Source organism: Capra hircus, chromosome 19, assembly GCF_001704415.2.
Source record: "Capra hircus breed San Clemente chromosome 19, ASM170441v1, whole genome shotgun sequence".
NCBI classification, from domain to species: Eukaryota; Metazoa; Chordata; class Mammalia; order Artiodactyla; family Bovidae; genus Capra; species Capra hircus.
Genome location: NC_030826.1, coordinates 51,697,861 through 51,716,347, shown reverse-complemented (window position 1 = coordinate 51,716,347; position 18,487 = coordinate 51,697,861). Strand labels below are relative to the sequence as shown.

The window sequence follows — 18,487 nt, the reverse complement described above, 5'->3', positions numbered from 1 at the left end:
CACTTCAGGTGGCACTAGTGGTAAAGAACCTGCCTGCCAATGCAGGAGATGGAAGAGACGCAGGTTCGATATCTGAGTCAGGTAGATGCCCTGGAGCAGGGCATGGAAACCCACTCCAGTATTCTTGCCTGGAGAATCCCATGGACAGAAGAGCCCAGCGGTCTCAGTCCACGGGGTCGCAAGGAACCAGACACCACTGAAGCAACTTAGCTCATGGTTGCTTTACAATGTTGTGTTAGTTTCTTGCAGTACAAGCTTGCTCCTCTTAACATGAGCCTTTTCTCACTGTATGAAAAGTAACTTGTCATCGAACATTTTCATGACAGTCGGTTTTATGGGTTATGACATTTTCCTTTCAGAAGTTTAAGTTGCTTCCAAATTTTCGGCCTCTGGGTGATAAATTCGCAGTCAGGCCTCTGGAGTGGCCTGGTGGGCTCTAGAACGCGGAGAGCTCGCTCAATCGGGGGCGTCGCACCCTCCCCAGATCGCAAAAGGCGAGGCCAGGCCTCTCCCCAGAGCCCTCTTTCCTGCAGTGCGCATGGCCACTGGGCCCCTCCCACTTTCCAGGGGCGCCGAGGCCAAGAGGGCGAGGATGCCCCTGCGCGCCCCACCACCAGAGGGCGCACGCCCGGGGATGAGCACTCACCAAGGGCGCCTGCGCAGGGAACTGTCACGTGACTCGCCGCCGCTGCGCCGCGGGCGCTGGATCCCGAGGTGGCCGCTGCGGCCGGCGCGCGTGCGCGGAGGTGAGCCGGCCCGACAGCTGGACTGGGGCTGCGGGTGGTCCCAGCGAGTGGCGGGGCCGGGGCGGTCCGCGGCAACCCCACAGACTGGGGGCTTGGCGGATCCAGGAAGTCGTCAAGCCCGAGAAGGGAGGGGTCGATCGATAGAAGGGTTGGTCGTCAGTGCTTTCCTTTTGGAGAAGTTGAGGGCATCGTGCCCCGGCCGCGCGCCAGCGGTCAGAAGTGACGACAGAGACCTCAGTAACATGGGGATCCCGGAATCTCCACGGTACCCACTCACTGACCCCGCGCTGGGCGAGGAAGGCTGTGCTTGCCCACGTTCACAGGGAGGAAGCTGAGGCACGGGAGGTTTAAAATTCTTCAGCTGCCTCTGCCGGTGGTGGAGCTGGGCTCTGAACGAAGCTTGTCCGTACCACCACTGTGGCCTGGGGACCAGCGGTTCAAAGTCACAGCCCAGAAAACGGGGCGACAGGCCCTCCGGGGCGCCACTTAACCTACTGCCGGTCAGTCCTTCCCCATTTTTCTCTCTAAACTGTCGAGCGCTATGAGTGTGGCCCTTCCCCATTGTAGGATCTCTTCCCCCTTCTAGGCTGTCTTCCCTGTCTGTAAAATGGAAACAGGGAAGGGATGGGGTGCTGCCCTGACTGTGCCACTGGCCACCTCTTCAGCTTCTGAAGTCTGGGTGGGAAGGGCCAAGACCTTCCACTTTGAGTTCCCCAAGTTTCTGAATAATCACCATCACAGATGTGTCTGGCAGAGTCAAGTGGAGCTGGGGCACTGTGTGGTATAAAAAATTTATATTTATCCCCAGTCTTTGTCTCCAGTTCCTGACACATAACTCCTAAAGACACTAGAATCTTGGTGGTGATAAGAATGTCTGTTTCATGCTAATGAGATGACTGGGGGCTTGTAAACAGCTTCAGAATGGGAACTAGTCCCCAGAAGGACCAAGGCAGGATTCCAGGGTGGGAACTTTCACCTGGCCTCACTCCCAGGAGCTAAGGCTGGTGATTAAGTTAATTACCAGTGGTCAGTGATCTCATCCTTTCGTGCCTACATAATAAAACCCTAAAGTAGTTGGGGTTTAGAGAGCTTCCAAGCTAGTGAACACATTTTGTTGCTCAGAGGGTGGCCAGCCCAGAGACGGCGTAGAAGCTGAGCAGCCCTTCTCCATACCTTTGCCCTCTCGGTATTCCTAGGTTGTATCTTTTATAATAAACAAGTAAAGTACTTTCCTAAGTTCTGTGAGTTTTCTAGCCAGTTATTGAACCTGATGTGAGGGGTGTTGTGTGAACCCTGGAATTTATAGCTGCGTGGTCAGAAGTGCAAGTGACAGTCTGGAACTTGCAGGTAGTGTCTGAGGTGGGGGAAGTTCATGGCACTGAGCCCTCAACCTGTAGGGTCTTTGCTAATCCAGTAGTTCTCATCAGAATTGAATTGACCTGAGTGTGAGAAAGCCCCACACTTTTGGTGTCAGAAGTGTTGTGAATGAAAACAGTTTGCTCTTACACCTTACATACTGGTGAAGTATGGTGGCCAGAATGTCCCAGGTGACTGACTGGTCTGTGTTTGGGACAGGCTCAGACTCTCAGTGATGTGGGTGCACTTCTGCGGTGGGTGACTTCTCCCCACCCTCACCCCCCAGTGTCTGCATGTTTCCAGAGGCCGTGAGAATGCAGCTTACAGACCTCCTGCCACAAGGAGCTTTGCTGACAGAGGTTCAGCTCCTGTGCCCTGAAATCATCACTGCCATCTCCTGCAAGGGGCCACCTCCTGGCCCTTAACACTAGGGCAGGCTTCTTCTGGGAGACCTGGACCCCTCTAAGGACCAGCTTTGGCTTGAGGACCCCCAGCGCCATGGCCTTGCCCAGCCTTCCTTAACCTGCATAACAGTCTGGGGCTCTGGGAGCCACTACTCTCCTGTGAGGTCAAAAGGTTGGGTACATGTGGGTGGTCTCAGCCTCTCTGCCAACCTCCTCATTTTCTCTCAAGCAGATTTATGTTTAGTCCCGTATCCATGGCTTCTGCTCCTCAGGGGAGCTGGACAAACAAGCAAGATGCAGGTAATAACAGTCTCAGCACCAGACTCACTAGAGCGAGGCTCCAGTGCAGTGGCTATGGCAGAGACCCACAACCAGACCCCGCATGGGCAGGTTTCTCACACACCTGACGGCAGGGGCCAGGAGGGGCTCCCCTTGCCAAGTCCTGGGGGCCAGGCCTCTCTCGTGTGCTTCGCCGTCCCTGAGTGTTGCCCTGGGTTGTGGTGCCCAAGACCCCTCAGAGGCTATATCCACATCCAGGTCAGCAGAGAGGGACAGAGAAAGGGTGCACTTCCGCCCCATTGGCCAAGACTTAATCACCTCGGCCACAGTCCTCATACAAGAGTGGGACTTACTCCATCTACTGTGGGAACTTGTTCCGCTTAATAAAGACGTGGGTCTTTATTAAGTCATTTTGTTATTTTGTCTTTATTAAGTCATTTTGACAGACATTCTAGATGCGTTAATCTGTGACATATTAGAAGACTTCACAATGGGCAGAATTCTGCAACTCCCTGTTTGGGACTTTTCTCTCCTTTCCCCTTTTCCTCCCTGCCCCAGGTCTGCCCTCACTCACTTCCGCCCTGGGCGCTGTTGGGCCAGCCCCAAGTCAAGTCTGGAAGCTGCTTTGAGAGTCCCCTGAGGACCTGGGCATTCCCTCCTGCTGTCCTGTTGAGCCTGGTTCTTCTGTCTGCCCGCTTCCTAGATCCACTGTCCACCCATGATGAGGTGGCCACCCTGCTCCCGCACCCTGCTGGGGGTCTGCACCCTCCTCTCCTTGGCCCTCCTGGGGCACATCCTGCTTCATGACTTGGAGGTGGTCCCCCGAGAACTACGAGGCTTCTCCCAAGATGAGATTCACCAAGCTTGCCAGCCAGGAGCCAGCAGCCCAGAATGCCGTGGCAGCCCCAGGGCAGCGCCCACACAGTGCGATCTGCCCCCCAACAGCCGCTTCGACTGCGCCCCAGACAAGGGCATCACCCAGCAGCAATGTGAGGCCCGCGGCTGCTGCTACGTGCCTGCAGAATGGCCTCCGGATGCCCAGATGGGGCAGCCCTGGTGCTTCTTCCCTACCAGCTACCCCAGTTACAGGCTGGAGAACCTGACCTCCACTGAGACAGGGTACACGGCCACCCTGACCCGTGCCGTCCCGACCTTCTTCCCCAAGGACATCATGATCTTGAAGCTGGACGTGTTGATGGAGACCGAGAGCAGACTTCACTTCACGGTGGGCAGGATGGGGGCCATAGGCTGGGCAGGGGCAGAGAGAGTTTGTGGACAGTGGATGAAGATGGGTTCTGCTGTACTGAGTGGCTCAGTCACGTCCGACTCTTTGAGGCCCCATGGACTGTAGCCCACCAGGCTCCTCTGTCCACGGGGTTCTCCAGGCAAGAACACTTGAGTGGGTTGCCATGCCCTCCTCCAGGGGATCTTCCAACCCAGGGACTGAAGCCAGGTCTCCTGCATTGCAGGTGGATTCTTTAGCATCTGAGCCACCAGGGAAGCCTGAAGACAGACTCTATGGGGTGTTCATTTACGCATAGATGTGTACTGTACCCTCACCCAGAGTCTGGGTGTGAGCAGACCTGGCATCACATTCAGGGGATAGTGGGTCACTAAGACAGTGACTGGGAGGCTCTAGGAGTGTTCTAGAGGGCAGGGCTTAAAGTGAGGTGGTGGGAGGTTAGGTTCCCCCTCAGGAAGTGACATCCCAGCTGGGACCTAAAGCAGTAGGTAGGAAGGGGGACATTCCAGGCAGTGGGCGGTGGGATCCCAGCCACTGAGGGCAGGACCTCTTGTCCGATTTATTCCCAGCTGCTGGGACAGTGTCTGGCACATAACAGGTGCTTGGTAAAAACTTGTCAACTGAATGAATGTCCAGACACAAAGGTGAGAGAGCCTGCAGCACACAGTTCAGTAATACCCAGTTATTTTAACAAAGTAATTAATAACAGCCATGAATTACTGAGTGATGACTGTGTACCCAAACAATGGTTGGGTGATCTAATTATGTTTTTGCATTCACCCTATGACTAGAAATGCCAGGCAGAAAACTATTGCCAGATTCAGGAAATAAAAATACAATTTTGAATTTCAGATAACGGAGGAATTGGTCTTTTTTTTTTTTTTTTTAAGCATAAGTGTGTCCCATAGAATTTCTGGGACATATTAATACTAAAAACAATTGTGTGTCTGAAACCCAGATTTCCTGGTGTTCTGTAATTTACCTGGCAGCCCACAGGAGGTGCTCTCCTGGCTTTATAGGATACTGAGGCTCAGGGGTGTGGACTAGTCTGTCCACAACTCCACACTCTGTGCAGCTGCCCTGGGACTTGAACTGACTCCTCCCTCCTCTGGAGGGTGAAGGATGGAGTAGACAGGTGTTGGGGGCGGCCAGCCACCAAGGGCCTCATGACACTATTCTTGTCCTCTAGATCAAAGATCCTGCCAACAGACGCTATGAGGTGCCCTTGGAGACCCCGCGTGTCAGCAGCCAGGCACCGTTCACACTCTACAGCGTGGAGTTCTCAGAGGAGCCCTTTGGGGTGGTCGTGCGGCGGAAGCTGGACGGACGGGTGCTGTGAGTGCCTAGTCTCTGTGCCCCCCCCAATCTGGGTGGGAAGGCCAGGGAGCTGGAGGGCATTGTCCCTGACCCTATTGTGGTCCACCCTCCTGCTCTGGCCTCCTTGCTGTTCATGGCCCCTGGGGGCCCTGGTGCTCACTGTTCCCTGCACCCGAGCCGTCAAAGGCCCTTTCTCAAAGGCCCCCCACTCACACTGTCCACCCCCAGGGAGGCCCATTGGGAGTGATTTTCCCCGGGGGACACTGGGCAACAGCTGGAGACATTATCACCACCAAGGCGGGGATACAGGGATTACACCCAGCTCCCCACGGCACACAGGACGGCCCAGAACACAGAGGGATTGGCCCAGTGCCTCGGCTGAGAAACCCTGTCCAGTCTAAAGGAGCAGCCCCACTCCAGGCAGTACCCCCTACTCTGCTTTATTATTTGCTTATCACATAGTACATATCAACATGGGCTTCCCTAGTAGCTCAGCCAGTAAAGAATCTGCCTGCAGTGCAGGAGACCTGGGTTTGAACCCTGGGTCGGGAAGATCCCCCGGAGGAGGACATGGCAACCCACTCCAGTATTCTTGCCTGGAAAATCCCCATGGGCAGAGGAGCCTGCCGGGCTACAGTCCATGGGGTCACAGAGCCAGACACAACTGAGTGACTAAGCACAGCACACGGCACATATCAGTTTACCAGACACTGCAGTTATTAACTTGTCTCATCCTTTCTCTTGACCCTGTGGAACCTTGGAGTGCCCTAACTGCCTCTGGCTGGGCAGCTCCATGAAGTCTGGGAGCAGTTTGGCCCTCCTGGGAGGTGGTACTCAGGGCCACAACTGCCAGGACTGGAAGGGTTTGGGGCAGCAGCCGCTTGTGGTCAGGGCTCACAGAGCTGTCAGCTTCTCATGTGAGGCGACCTGGACTCTTCTGGCAGGCTGAACACTACGGTGGCCCCCCTGTTCTTTGCGGACCAATTTCTGCAGCTGTCCACCTCCCTGCCATCCCACTACATCACAGGCCTTGCCGAACACCTTGGGTCCCTGATGCTCAGCACCAACTGGACCAAGATCACCCTCTGGAACCGGGACATCGCCCCTGAGGTAAAAGGGTGGCAGAAGGGGGTCTGGGATCAGAGGGGCTTCATGGGCCAGGGCGTAAAGTAGGGTGTCTGCCATGTCCCAGCCCAACGTGAACCTGTACGGATCTCACCCTTTCTACCTGGTCCTTGAGGATGGCGGGTTGGCTCATGGGGTCTTCCTGCTGAACAGCAATGCCATGGGTAAGCATGGGGGCACTGGGGCCCTCCACATCTTCTGGCCAGTTCTGCTTCTAAGCCCCCAGCCTGGGTTTCCCTGGTGCAGCTACACCCCCTCCTACCTTGAGGGGCCTGGGGCTCTCTGTACCTGCCTGACAGGCTGCAGGTCTCAGAGAGGGGGCAGAGAATTGGGCCTTGTACATTCTCCGAGAGATGAGCAGTGGGCCATGGCCTCTGCCAGCTCTATCCTTCGGTGCCCCTAAGGTGAGACCTCTGATGTGAGGAGGGGGACTAAGGCCAAAAAGGGGGGCCTCAGGCTGCTCAGCACCTTCCTGTCTTGCTCCAAGTCTCTCAGTGAGCTGGGCTCAGAGTGACTGTCCTCGTCCCCCAGCTCCCTGCGGGAGGACCTCTCCAGCAGGTGTTTGGCCCATTGGTGCAGTGCTGAAGGCCCCAGGGAAGGGGGGTGAGTATTTGTCCCTGAGCCCCAAGGCTGCTTCCTCCAGATGTGGTCCTGCAGCCCAGCCCAGCCCTCAGCTGGAGATCGACAGGCGGGATCCTGGACGTGTACATCTTCCTGGGCCCGGAGCCCAAGAGCGTGGTGCAGCAGTACCTGGATGTTGTGGGTAGGCCTCACCCCAGCCCCGGCTGCTCCCTCCCCAGCCCCTCCTGCCCACTCACAGTCACCTTGGCCCCCAGGCTACCCGTTCATGCCGCCGTACTGGGGCCTGGGCTTCCACCTGTGCCGCTGGGGCTACTCCACCTCCGCCATCACCCGCCAGGTCGTGGAGAACATGACCAGGGCCTACTTCCCCCTGGTGAGTGCTGGGGAGGGGCCTGGGGCCCATTGCGGGGCGGGGGTGGCGAGCCTGGGCCCCGATCGCCCTGTGCTGTGGCCGCAGGACGTCCAGTGGAATGACCTCGACTACATGGATGCCAGACGGGACTTCACTTTCAACAAGGACCACTTCGGGGACTTCCCGGCCATGGTGCAGGAGCTCCACCAGGGTGGTCGGCGGTACATCATGATCGTGGTGAGTGCCCTTTGTGTCCTGTGCCACACGGAGCGGGCTCTTTTAGAAGCCAAGGGTCTGAGCACCTGGTGGCTCCAACTCAGTGGCATCGTTGTTGACCTGCCGTGGGCACAGAGGACATTTCTGAGGGTCTTTGGTATTGAGGGAATATCAGATTTATAGATTTGGCCTTTGTGATCCAGTGATGTCCCTGGAAATGTGTCTTTGCTCAGGATCCTTGCAGCTGTAAGTTGCTTGAACCACTGAAAGCAAGTGGTGAGGGCATCCCTCAGCTGACACCGCTCAGCTGTGGGCAGGCCAGGTGGAGCTGTGTGCCGGAGCAGCTGCAACGCTCTGTGAGACCCCTGCCTTTCCTCCCAGTGGTCAGCTCTGCCTTGTGGGGAGCAGAGCAGGCTCTGAGTGGTTCAGCACAAAGACACACTTCCCTAGGCCAGTCCCCGCAGCCAGAGGGGTGCAGTTCGGGCTGGTATAGCTTGTGGTGGGGGGGTGCCCGGAGGAGGAGGTGGGGAAGGGGGAGACAACCAACCTTCAGGAGAGGAAATCCGTTTGGAATTGGACTGATGGTATTTCCATCCTAACGGCGCCTCTGAAGGGAGCAGTGTCCAGGGCCACTCACTCAGAGTAAGGAGGGCAGGTGCAGACCGTTTCTTATTTTTATTTCTAAATGAAATAAATGGTCGCTGTAGAGCATTTGTGAAATTCTGGGCCCTTCAAGCAAAAGTAACTTGCATTCAGGTGCTCCGTTTGGCCATCAGGGGGCAGGTCGCGTGCACCTCCATGCGCAGCGTGTTGACTCATGTGAAGCCGCATCCATTTCTGCCTTGCTAACATTTAGGGAGAGCATTTTCCCAGCGATGGGGCCAAGGTTTCAGGCGTTTATTTCTCATCCTGACCGGTTTCTTTCTCCAGGATCCTGCCATCAGCAGCTCAGGCCCTGCTGGGACCTACCGACCCTACGACGAGGGTCTGAGGCGGGGAGTCTTCATCACCAATGAGACTGGGCAGCCACTGATTGGACAGGTACAGTGGGGCCTGGGGGGCAAGGGGGAGAAAGAGGGGTCTCCAGCCAGTGGTACTGAAGGCGGGGTTCACAGTTAGGGGTGACAGTGGCTTCTGACAAGGCAGGGCACCTAGAATCCTTGTGTCAGGGGCCCTTGTTTGCAGGCAGTTCAGACACGAGCTCCAAAGTTCCTCAGGGAGACCTCAGAGCCTCTGGGTCCCCAGGGGCTTTCTGGGGAGCAGTGGTGGGGGTTGCAGGGCTGCATCCAGAAGAGTCCCTGCCTCTTCCCGAGGGCAAGCCCAGGACCAGGAGGGTGGCTTCCGGGGCCTTTCCCCATGCTCCTCCCCCTTGCAGTCCACCCACCCCCAGGGGAGAGGAGTGAGGCTGCAGCCCTGCCCGCAGCTGGTTTGCCCAGGGCCTCTGTGCAGGCTCCAGGGGCCCCGTCTGCCCTCTGACCTCTTGTCCAGGTGTGGCCCGGACTCACCGCCTTCCCCGACTTCACCAACCCCGAAGCTCTTGACTGGTGGCAGGACATGGTGACCGAGTTCCACGCCCAAGTGCCTTTCGATGGCATGTGGATCGTGAGTGTGGCCCTGCCCCTGGGTGTCCTGTGGCCTTGGGGACCAGCCCCAAGCCCTGCACCAGGTAGGATGTCCAACCCCTGGTCCTTTCTCGAAGGATATGAACGAGCCATCCAATTTCGTGAGGGGCTCAGTGGATGGCTGCCCAGACAACAGCCTGGAGAACCCACCCTACCTCCCAGGTGAGCTGTCCCCTGATCCCTGCCTGCCTCCACCCACCTGTTCCCAGCACTAGTCAGCTGGGGATTTAATAGCTCAAATCAAGGGATTTCCCTTCTCTGGTTTGGGAGGCTTGAAGCCCTGGTTTCTGAGAAGCTGATGGATAGCAAGAGCCTGGGACAGGAGTGAGGTTCCCGTGGGGAGACCCCAGCCACGTGATGCTGACCAGGCGTGTGCTGCGTGAGCGCTCAGAGGGGGCGCTCCAGGCGCAGCTGATTCAGAAGCAGGCAGAGGTGAAGTCTGGGTCTGCAGAGGCCAGGCTGTGGCACCACCTTGTCCTGTCCTTGGAGAAGTGGAGACTGTACCCAGGTTCCAAGGGGCTCCAGGATGTGGGGGGCACCAGCCTGCTGGGCAGAGGCTCCAAGGAAACAGCCCCCTCTTCTCCAGGGGTGGTTGGTGGGACCCTCCGGGCAGCCACCATCTGCGCCTCCAGCCACCAGTTCCTGTCCACGCACTACGACCTGCACAACCTGTATGGCCTGACTGAAGCCTTAGCCTCCCACAGGTGAGGGGCCAGGGTTGGGGAAGGAGAGAAGGAAGCCCAGGGCCCCTTCCCCCAGGGCCCCTGCCACCCCCATTCTAACCCTTCTTGCCCTCCAGCTCCATGCCTGGTGCCTCAGAGGAAGGACATGGTGATGAGACAGGGAGCCAGGGCTGGCCAGGACCTCTGGCTTCCTTGAGCTTCAAGGGATGTTTGTCCAGCATGGGACATGTGCATTTTGAGGGTATTTGGGTGGCAGGGCTGACTGCCCGGCAGACATGGGCGGAGGTCTCAGCTATCCGGCTCCTTGCTCCCAGCCCGCCCTCCCTGCTGCACTGCCAGGCACTCTTGCCGGCAGTGATGGGGTTCCCGGTGACCCTGCTCAGCACAGCTCTCTCCACCCAGGGCCCTGGTGAAGGCTCGAGGGACGCGTCCCTTCGTGATCTCTCGCTCAACCTTTGCCGGCCACGGCCGATACTCTGGCCACTGGACAGGGGATGTGTGGAGCAACTGGGAGCAGCTTTCCTACTCTGTGCCAGGTGAGCACACCTGTCAGGAGGTGGGGCAAGGAGGGGAGGGTGGGCCCCCTCTCCAGGGGAGTTTGTCCAGAGCCAGGTCCTCAGAGAGATGCTGCTGTGATGGGGTGGGGCCTGCTGCCAACTCCTGTGAGAGGGCTCACCTGTGCAAGTCAGCTACCCATGTGAGTGGGCTCACCTGTGGTGCTGCTCTTCCCAGCATCCCGTCTTGGATTCATGCTTTGTCAGAACATCCGTTCTGATGACCACGTTCTGAGCTGCGTGAAAACTGCATCTGAGCTCAGTCCAAAGGGCGCCCCGACCCCTGTTGTCTCTGCCTGGCTCCACCTTGCAAAGAGAATTTTGATTTTTGTTCTAAGAGCTCTGATGCTGCAGACGTCTTACATCCAGGGATGGCTCAGGAGCCCTGGGGAGAGGGTAGAGGTGACCCCCTGAAGTCACAGCTGAAGAGAGCCTCCCCCAAACCCTCCAGCCTGGAAGTGCTTTCCTAGTCACAGGCTCGCTTCCATGTGTGATGCGTATGTGATGTCGCATATGTGACGTCCTGTATGTGATGTCCTGCCAAGCTGAGTCCATTCTTCCTTCACAAAGCCACTGCCGGCTCTGCCCACGGGTGCTGACTGGCTCTGATTTTCACCCTGGGGCCAGCGTGACAGTCAGGCTGGAATCCTCTTTAACTTTTGCCATTGTAATTGTGTCTTGGTGTAGGTCTGTTTGAGTTCATCTTGTTTGGGACTCTGTGTTTCCTGTACCTGATTCCTTCTTCTGATAGGGAAATGAGTCATGGTAGATCAGTGCCCACCCTGATGTCCTCAACCTGATTATGTCTGCAGTGACCCTGTTTCCAAATGTGGTCACATTTGCAGCAACTGGGGATTAGGACTAGAACTTAACCTTTGTAGGGAGGGGAGGGGATTCAATTCATCCCTGACCAATCTAGGTTGCCCTGTACACTCTAGGTGTTAGGGAGCAGATACAGCTGGGTGTTCTGCTGAAACCACAAGTGCAGGCTGCACCAGCCATTGGGTGGGGGCTGGGAGGGAGGGTCTTTGGGAGAGATCCTCCTTCCTCGCCAGTTCAACAGACACGTCTGTCAGGCTCCTGGACTGGTCTAGCTGTGGCATCTGCAGACCTGTCCGACTCTGCCCTCCAGAAACCCTGCTTTTCAATCTGCTGGGGGTGCCCCTGGTGGGGGCTGACATCTGTGGCTTCCTGGGCAACACCTCAGAGGAGCTGTGTGTGCGTTGGACCCAGCTGGGGGCCTTCTACCCCTTCATGCGGAACCACAATGCCCTGATCAGCCAGGTAGGGTGGGGACGGCAGGGGAGGCTGTGCCCTGGGGAACGCCACTTTCTGTGCCAGGGAGCCCAGCGCTGGCTGGCCCCGAACTGCCAGGTCTCCTGCGGTGGGGGCACCGGGCACTGCCACCCCAGATCCCAGGTGCTTCTGCCACTCCCTCCACTGCAGCCGCAGGAACCATACAGGTTCAGCGAGACGGCGCAGCAAGCCATGAGGAAGGCCTTCACCCTGCGCTACGTGCTGCTGCCCTATCTCTACACGCTGTTCCACGGGGCTCACGTCAGAGGCGAGACGGTGGCCCGGCCCCTCTTCCTGGAGTGAGTGCCTGGGTTGGGAGCAATGGCCTCAGGCCCACTGACCCCAGGGCAGCCACCCTCCTGCGTCGGGTGTTCCAGGCACGGCAGCAAAATCTGGGCTCTCCCCGCTGAGGTGCCCCCAGTCCCTACCCGCTGGATTCCAGTGCAGGGCTGGGAGCCCTCGATAACAGAAAACCCCATGGTGAACACTGAGTACAGACCAGGCCTCCCAGATGGCAAAACAAGGTGTAAGTCTACCGTGATTGAATCTGTTTGGGGCTTAAGGCAATAAGACCACCAAAGAATCCAATAGCTATCCCCCAGATAGGACTCGGTATACCTGAGAAGCTACTATTATGTAAAATGGCTCCTTGAATCAGAGGGTTAAAGGATTTTTCAGTAGTGTGGTAATTAGTAAGCTATTTGCAAAAAGCTATTTTCCTCTCATCTCATACAAACTTAAATTCCAGATGAATTAAATGTCAGAAGTTAAACTGTAGAAAAAGCCCCGGGAAAACAGAAGTCCATGTTTCCCTCTGCTCTGGCAGGAGAGGGCTTTCTAAGCATCAAAAGCAGAAAGCAAAGGAAGGAGGTTTAACTTAGAGAAAAAAAAGATAACATTTCTCTGAACATAAACAGAAAAAGAAACAGAAAACTGCTCTAAACATAGATTGTCAAGGCAAATGAATAGCAGAAAACCTTTGTGGCTCAGTTGAATCTGCCTGCAATGCAGCAGACCAGGGTTCGATCCCTGGGTTGGGAAGAGCCCCAAAAGAAGGGAAAGGCTGCCCACTCCAGTATTCCAGCCTGGAGAATTCCATGGACTGTATAGTCCATGAGGTCACAAAGAGTTGGACATGACTGAGTGACTTTCATTTGTCAATAAAATGACACTCTCCCTAATGTACAGAAACTCAGACCAAGTGTAAGACTAACATCAAGAACCAAATAAAACACGTGGGCAAGAGCACAGTTTGCAAGTAGGAAATGTAAACAGGTCATGCCCGGATAATCAGGCAAGGAGAGGTTATTCTTGGCTCCTGCCTTGACTTCATTTGGCCAGAACCAGCCCTGCCACGTGTAACCCAGGTCCTTCAGCTCCCTTCCAAACCTCCCCGTGGGCCTCCTGAGCCCACTGACCTCAGAGGTTGCCAGACCACCCTGCCAGTCTTTCCTCTTTGAAGGTTCCCTGAGGACCCCAGCACCTGGACTGTGGACCGCCAGCTCCTGTGGGGGGAAGCTCTGCTCATCACCCCAGTGCTCGAGGCTGAGAAGGTTGAAGTCACTGGCTACTTCCCCCAGGGCACATGGTACGACCTGCAGACGGTGAGTCCTGGGGCCTCGAAGCCTGGGAGGATGGGGGAGATGGTGGAGGGGTCCTCCCTCTGGCACTGTTGGTATGGAGGGGTCCTCCCTCTGGCGCTGTTGGTATGGAGGGGTCCTTGCTACATGAGGGCCCTCACCTGGAGCTGCTCTGCTAGCATCACCTTGTACGAGCCTTGCAGGACCCATTTTCTAGATGGAGAAACTGAGGCTGGATGGGTGACTTGCCACCAAGCTGAGCCAGGACTCCAGTTCTCCCGCTTCCACACACCTGCCCCTTCTCCCATTCTCTGAGCGGCCCTACCCGAGCCCTGGCTTCTGCCTCTCTCGCTGTGTCCTCATTGTGGGGCAGTCTCCGCTCTTGCCTCCCAACAACAGCACAGGGTCTCGGCACTGCTCAGGACCCTTTGTGACATGACATCCCCCTTCAGGTACCAATGGAAGCCTTTGGCAGCCTCCCGCCTCCTGCACCCCTCACGTCTGTCATCCACAGCAAGGGGCAGTGGGTGACGCTGTCTGCCCCGCTGGACACCATCAACGTCCACCTCCGGGCCGGGCACATCATCCCTATGCAGGTATCTGGACCGGGCCCCTGAGCCCATTCATCCAGCCCTGGCGCTACTTGGCCCCCACATGCCTCTGTCCAGCTGGAGGTCCGCCCCCAGGGAGAGATGATGCTTCTGAGGGGTGAGGATGACCTGGGCTGGGGAAGGACACATCCTGCACTGACTTGCTCCCAGGCCAGGCAGAGGGGAGGGCCTTCTAGAGCTTCATTGGCCCTTCTCAGGAAACAGTCAGTCTGCAAACCTCCATGGGCCTTGTGTCCTCTGAGGTGTCCCCCTGGGTCAGTGGTCTCCATGGGCCTCCAGGCTACTTGGCCATAGACTGTCCTGCGGATCTTGCTTTCTTCCACGGCACTGTCCTAGCCTAGCGTTCCTCACACCTGGGTTTGGAGGCCTCCACCTGGCTTGGGACAGTGACGTGGGCCACCCTCTCCCAGGGCCCTGCCCTCACGACCACCGAGTCCCGCAAGCAGCCCATGGCCCTGGCTGTGGCCCTGACAGCCAGTGGGGAGGCCCAAGGGGAGCTGTTCTGGGACGACGGGGAGAGCCTGGGAGTGCTGGATGGTGGGGACTACACGCAGCTCATCTTCCTGGCCAAGAATGTGAGTCGGATCTGCCAAGGCTGGGGGCCATCTTGGGGTGACTATCCTGACTCGGTGAGGGTAGCTGGGTCTGGGGTCCTGGGGTGGCCACCTGTCACCGGGTCAACCAGACTGAAGGGGAGAAGAGCCCATGGGCCAAGTCCCTTGACCAGAGTTCCCTGCACTGTGCCAGCATCCCAGGTGTTGCAGGGGGTGTGCTGCCCAGAGACCCTGCCCGAGTGGGGCTTGCTGCCCCAGACCATCTGTTCACACCTCCTGTCCTCTCTCTCTCCTCCGGCCAGAACACCTTTGTAAACAAGCTGGTGCACATGAGCAGTGAGGGGGCCAGCCTGCAGCTGAGGAACGTGACTGTCCTGGGGGTGGCCACAGCCCCGCAGCAGGTCCTCTGCAACAGCGTTCCTGTCTCCAACTTCACCTTCAACCCTGACACGGAGGCAAGAGAGCCCACAGTTGGGCCCAGAGGGCCTATCCCTGAGGGTGGGTGAGGGGGTGGGAAATACCAGCTGAGCTGGCATCATGGAGATCCTGTCCAGCATGGAGAGGACACTTGAGTGTTACAAGGGGCAGAAAGGAAGCTGAACTTCAGGGAAGAGTGGGAAGTTTAGCCCCTTACACTTCACATCTTTCCTCTGCCCGTGTCCATGTTGTCGGCCCCTGGTTAAAGGGCAGCTCGTTTCCGAAGCAGACTGAGGCGGCCACTGCCAAGAGTGCTGGGAGGGAACCCAGCGAGACTCCCAGGGCTGGGCCAGGCCCCACGTCCACTGCCCAGCCACACTACAGGCTCCTGTCTGCTCACTTCAGTTGCCAACCCAGTTTTCCTATTTCTTGTCCCCAGACTCTGGCCATCCCTGTCTCGCTGACCATGGGAGAGCAGTTTGTCATCAATTGGTCTTAACCCGGGGCCCAGCGGTGTGCTGCTCCTTCACAGACCTCCCAGTGGCCCAGCGCCTGCACCCTCAGTCGGCGGTGTAGGGGCCCTGGGTCAGAAGCGCCTGCCCCGAGTCACATGGCACTGACGTCCTTGAACACCCAGATCCGCTTGCGAGTCTGTCTCCCTGGCTCTGGGCCAGCAGCTTGTCTGAGTCTTCTGCCCAGATGCCAGTCAGATCAGTGCCCTGAGGGGTGCCCTGTATTGGAAATGTTTACTGAAGCTTGGCTCCTGTAGCCTGTCACTGCACTGTGTGTGCACTGTCAGCCACCACTGCCTGCCTATGACGCAGAGCTGGTGCCTGGACAGGGTGGTACCTGCATTGCAAGGCCCCCACCTCAGGAGGCCCTGCTGCTGGGACCCGATGAAAGCACAGAACTGGGGGCTGCTGCAGCCTGCTTTCTGGGCTGCTGCCCCCAACTCAGCCGAGTTCACAGGACTCAGGGAACCCTCAATCTGAAGTGCAGTTATTTTCAATAAAAGGATGCACCTGAAGGTCTTGATACAGAAGTAGGGCTCCATCCTTGATGGGCCCCTGAACACTTTCAGGCAGTGTGCATGCTTCACTGTGTGCTCTCAGAGCAGCCCCCCACAGCCCACCGCTCACACCGCAGCACCCTCTCTCAGGTGACTGGAGAACAGCCAGCCAGGCCTGGTGTCAATCACCTGATGGGAGATGCGCGCCCTCCCCAACCCTGCCCAAGGGCTCTGTGGACTAAAGCTGCTACGCCCACGCTTCCGTTCCCAGGTAACCACTGGTCTGCTTTTGGTCACTGTAAATCAGTTTACGTTTTCTGGAATTTTCTAAGAATGGAATCATACAGCGAATTGAGGGGGGGGGCTATTAATCCAACTGCTCTGAGATTCATCCATGTAGTATGTGTGCTTTTTCATTGCCAAATAGTTTGCCGTGGTATGGAGGTGCCACATGGTTTATCAAATTTTAATGGCCTTAAGAGTGTTTTCAGCCTTTTACTGTTAGGAATAAAGATGTGGCCAGCAGTTGTGGACCAGTGTGAATGGACATGTTTTCATTTCTCTTGAGCAGACACCAAGCATGATGGTCAGATCATATGGAGGGGGTGTGTGTATAACTGAACTGTTTTCCAAAGTGGGTGACCCGCTCTGTGCTCCTACCAGCTTTGCTGTGGCTTGGTCTAGTCTCTTCAATTTCAGTCATTCCAGGGACAGTGGATCTTATGGGTCTGATTCGTGTTCCTAATGACTGAAGATGGTGAGCATCTTTTCTTTGGTGAAGTGTCTGTTCAGGTATTTTGCCTATTTTTTACTTGGATTTGTTCCCCCTGAGTTATAGTTTTTCCATTGCTACTGACAAATTACCACAATCTTCCGTAGCTTAAAACAACAGGTTTATTCTATCACAGTTCTGTAGGTCGGAAGTCTGACTTGGTCTCACCGGGCTAAAATCAAGTTAGCAGGGCTGCTGCTTCCTCTCCGGAATTCGGTCTCCCGAACATACAGGTCTGAGGTCCACCGTCACCTACACGTCCTCCTGAGCTTCTAGGGCTACTCCAGATCATAGCTCAGGGCACCAAATCCGGCAATGGTGAGCTGAATCCTCACCATTGAGACTGTCTTCCGCCTCTTCCATTACACCGCTCTCTGACCCATGGTAGCCCTTCATCTCAAAATCTTTAACTTAATCTCACCTGCAAAGCCCCTCTGGCCATTTAATGTGGGATATTCACAGGTCCAGGGATTAAGATGTGGGCATTCGCGGTGGGGTGGATGGGTTTCTCTCATTTCCCAGAGTGAGAGCATGGGCTTTAGTAGTTGCAGCACATGGGCTCTAGAGCACAGGCTGAGTTTGCTCTGAGCCATGTGGGATCCTCCCCAGATCAGGGATCAAACTTGTGTTTGCTGCATTAGTATGCAGAGTCTTTACCACTGAGCCATCAGGGAAGCCCGCAGATGGATTTCTTAATAGAGACTTCTTATCTAGGACATATTCTTGCCCACAGCACTGACAGACAGTAATTCCTTATTTAGTTTCACTACTGTCTGAGGTCCTAAGAAAAAAAATGGAAGTTGATAGACAATTAGTAGCCCTCATACTTAGCCCTCAGTTCTGAGTGTCATGTTAGAACCCAATTTCAGGTGGCGCTAGTGATAAAGAACCTGCCTGCCAATGCAAGAGACTCAAGAGTCACAGGTCCAATCCTTGGGTCAGGAAGATCTCCTGGAGAAGAAAATGGCAATCAACTCCAGCATTCTTGCCTGGAAAATTCCATGGACAGAGGAGCCTGGCTGGCTACAGTCCACGGGGTCACAAAAAGTTGGACACGACTAAGCAACTAAGCACACATTTGGGGGGACCATCATTCTACCTACACACAAAATTCTTTGTATTTTCCAGTTTGTCTTTTGTCAAGTACATGCTTTACAAGTATTTTCCCCCTTGCTCATGCCCTTTTTAAGTATAATTTAGAAGTGTTAGATTCCCCACCTGATTTTTGATACAGTTCACATACTGCACAATTTACCACTTTAAAATGTACAATTCCGTACCTTTTAGTATATTCATAGAATTGTGCAACCATACTTCTAGTTCCAGAACATTTCCATCACCCTCAAAGAAGCCCTGTACCCTTTACAGTCACCCCCTCTCAGCCCCCAGAAAACCGGTTACCCAGTCTCTATGGTACACATTTAATAGGAATAGAAGCACTTGCGTGGCTCTTTGTGACTGGCTTGTTCTACTCAGCCTATTTCAAGGTTCAAATTGCAACATGTGCCAGCTCTTCATTCCCTCCTACTGCCAAACAGTAGTCATCATGTGTACTTGCATCTTTCAGTTCAGTGGGCATTTGGGTTATTTCCAACACCAGCTCCAACACTTAGCCACCATAGAGAGCAGCTGAACCCACTCGGCCTGTGACACTAGCGGTCCCAGACACCCGCCCGTGTGCATCCGTGCAGATAGGACGTCACTTCCCTCCCCAACCCCTGGTGCTGCACAGCCCTTTCAGGCCTCTTTCCCTGGTGCCGGGGACACTG

The 18,487-nt window shown here is 56.0% G+C and overlaps 1 protein-coding gene across 6 annotated transcripts; it reads left to right on the top strand.

Moving 5' to 3' along the window:
- GAA (glucosidase alpha, acid) lies at positions 668-16,489 on the top strand. 6 transcript variants are annotated; one of them, XM_018063640.1, is made up of 21 exons: positions 710-746; positions 2,739-2,806; positions 3,489-4,010; positions 5,218-5,363; positions 6,290-6,455; positions 6,538-6,634; positions 7,114-7,233; positions 7,307-7,425; positions 7,510-7,641; positions 8,551-8,661; positions 9,109-9,222; positions 9,320-9,404; positions 9,829-9,946; positions 10,328-10,461; positions 11,612-11,763; positions 11,926-12,074; positions 13,238-13,379; positions 13,808-13,951; positions 14,377-14,541; positions 14,823-14,975; positions 15,377-16,489. In XM_018063640.1, the coding sequence occupies exons 2-21, from the start codon at positions 2,801-2,803 to the stop codon at positions 15,434-15,436; spliced, it is 2,835 nt and encodes a 944-aa protein (XP_017919129.1). In that variant the 5' UTR covers positions 710-746; positions 2,739-2,800; the 3' UTR covers positions 15,437-16,489. The 6 variants fall into 6 exon arrangements, with proteins under 6 accessions (XP_017919130.1, XP_017919131.1, XP_017919129.1 ...); XM_018063641.1 differs by lacking the exon at positions 2,739-2,806 and having other exon boundaries at positions 668-746; XM_018063642.1 differs by lacking the exon at positions 2,739-2,806 and having other exon boundaries at positions 701-746; positions 3,344-4,010.

What these genes read in the sequence shown, in the direction of transcription:
- GAA (XM_018063640.1), top strand. An exon ending in AAGCTGGACGGACGGGTGCT is followed by an intron (nt 5,364 to 6,289) that starts GTGAGTGCCTAG and finishes CTCTTCTGGCAG; the next exon opens with GCTGAACACTACGGTGGCCC. An exon ending in CATGGTACGACCTGCAGACG is followed by an intron (nt 13,380 to 13,807) that starts GTGAGTCCTGGG and finishes ATCCCCCTTCAG; the next exon opens with GTACCAATGGAAGCCTTTGG.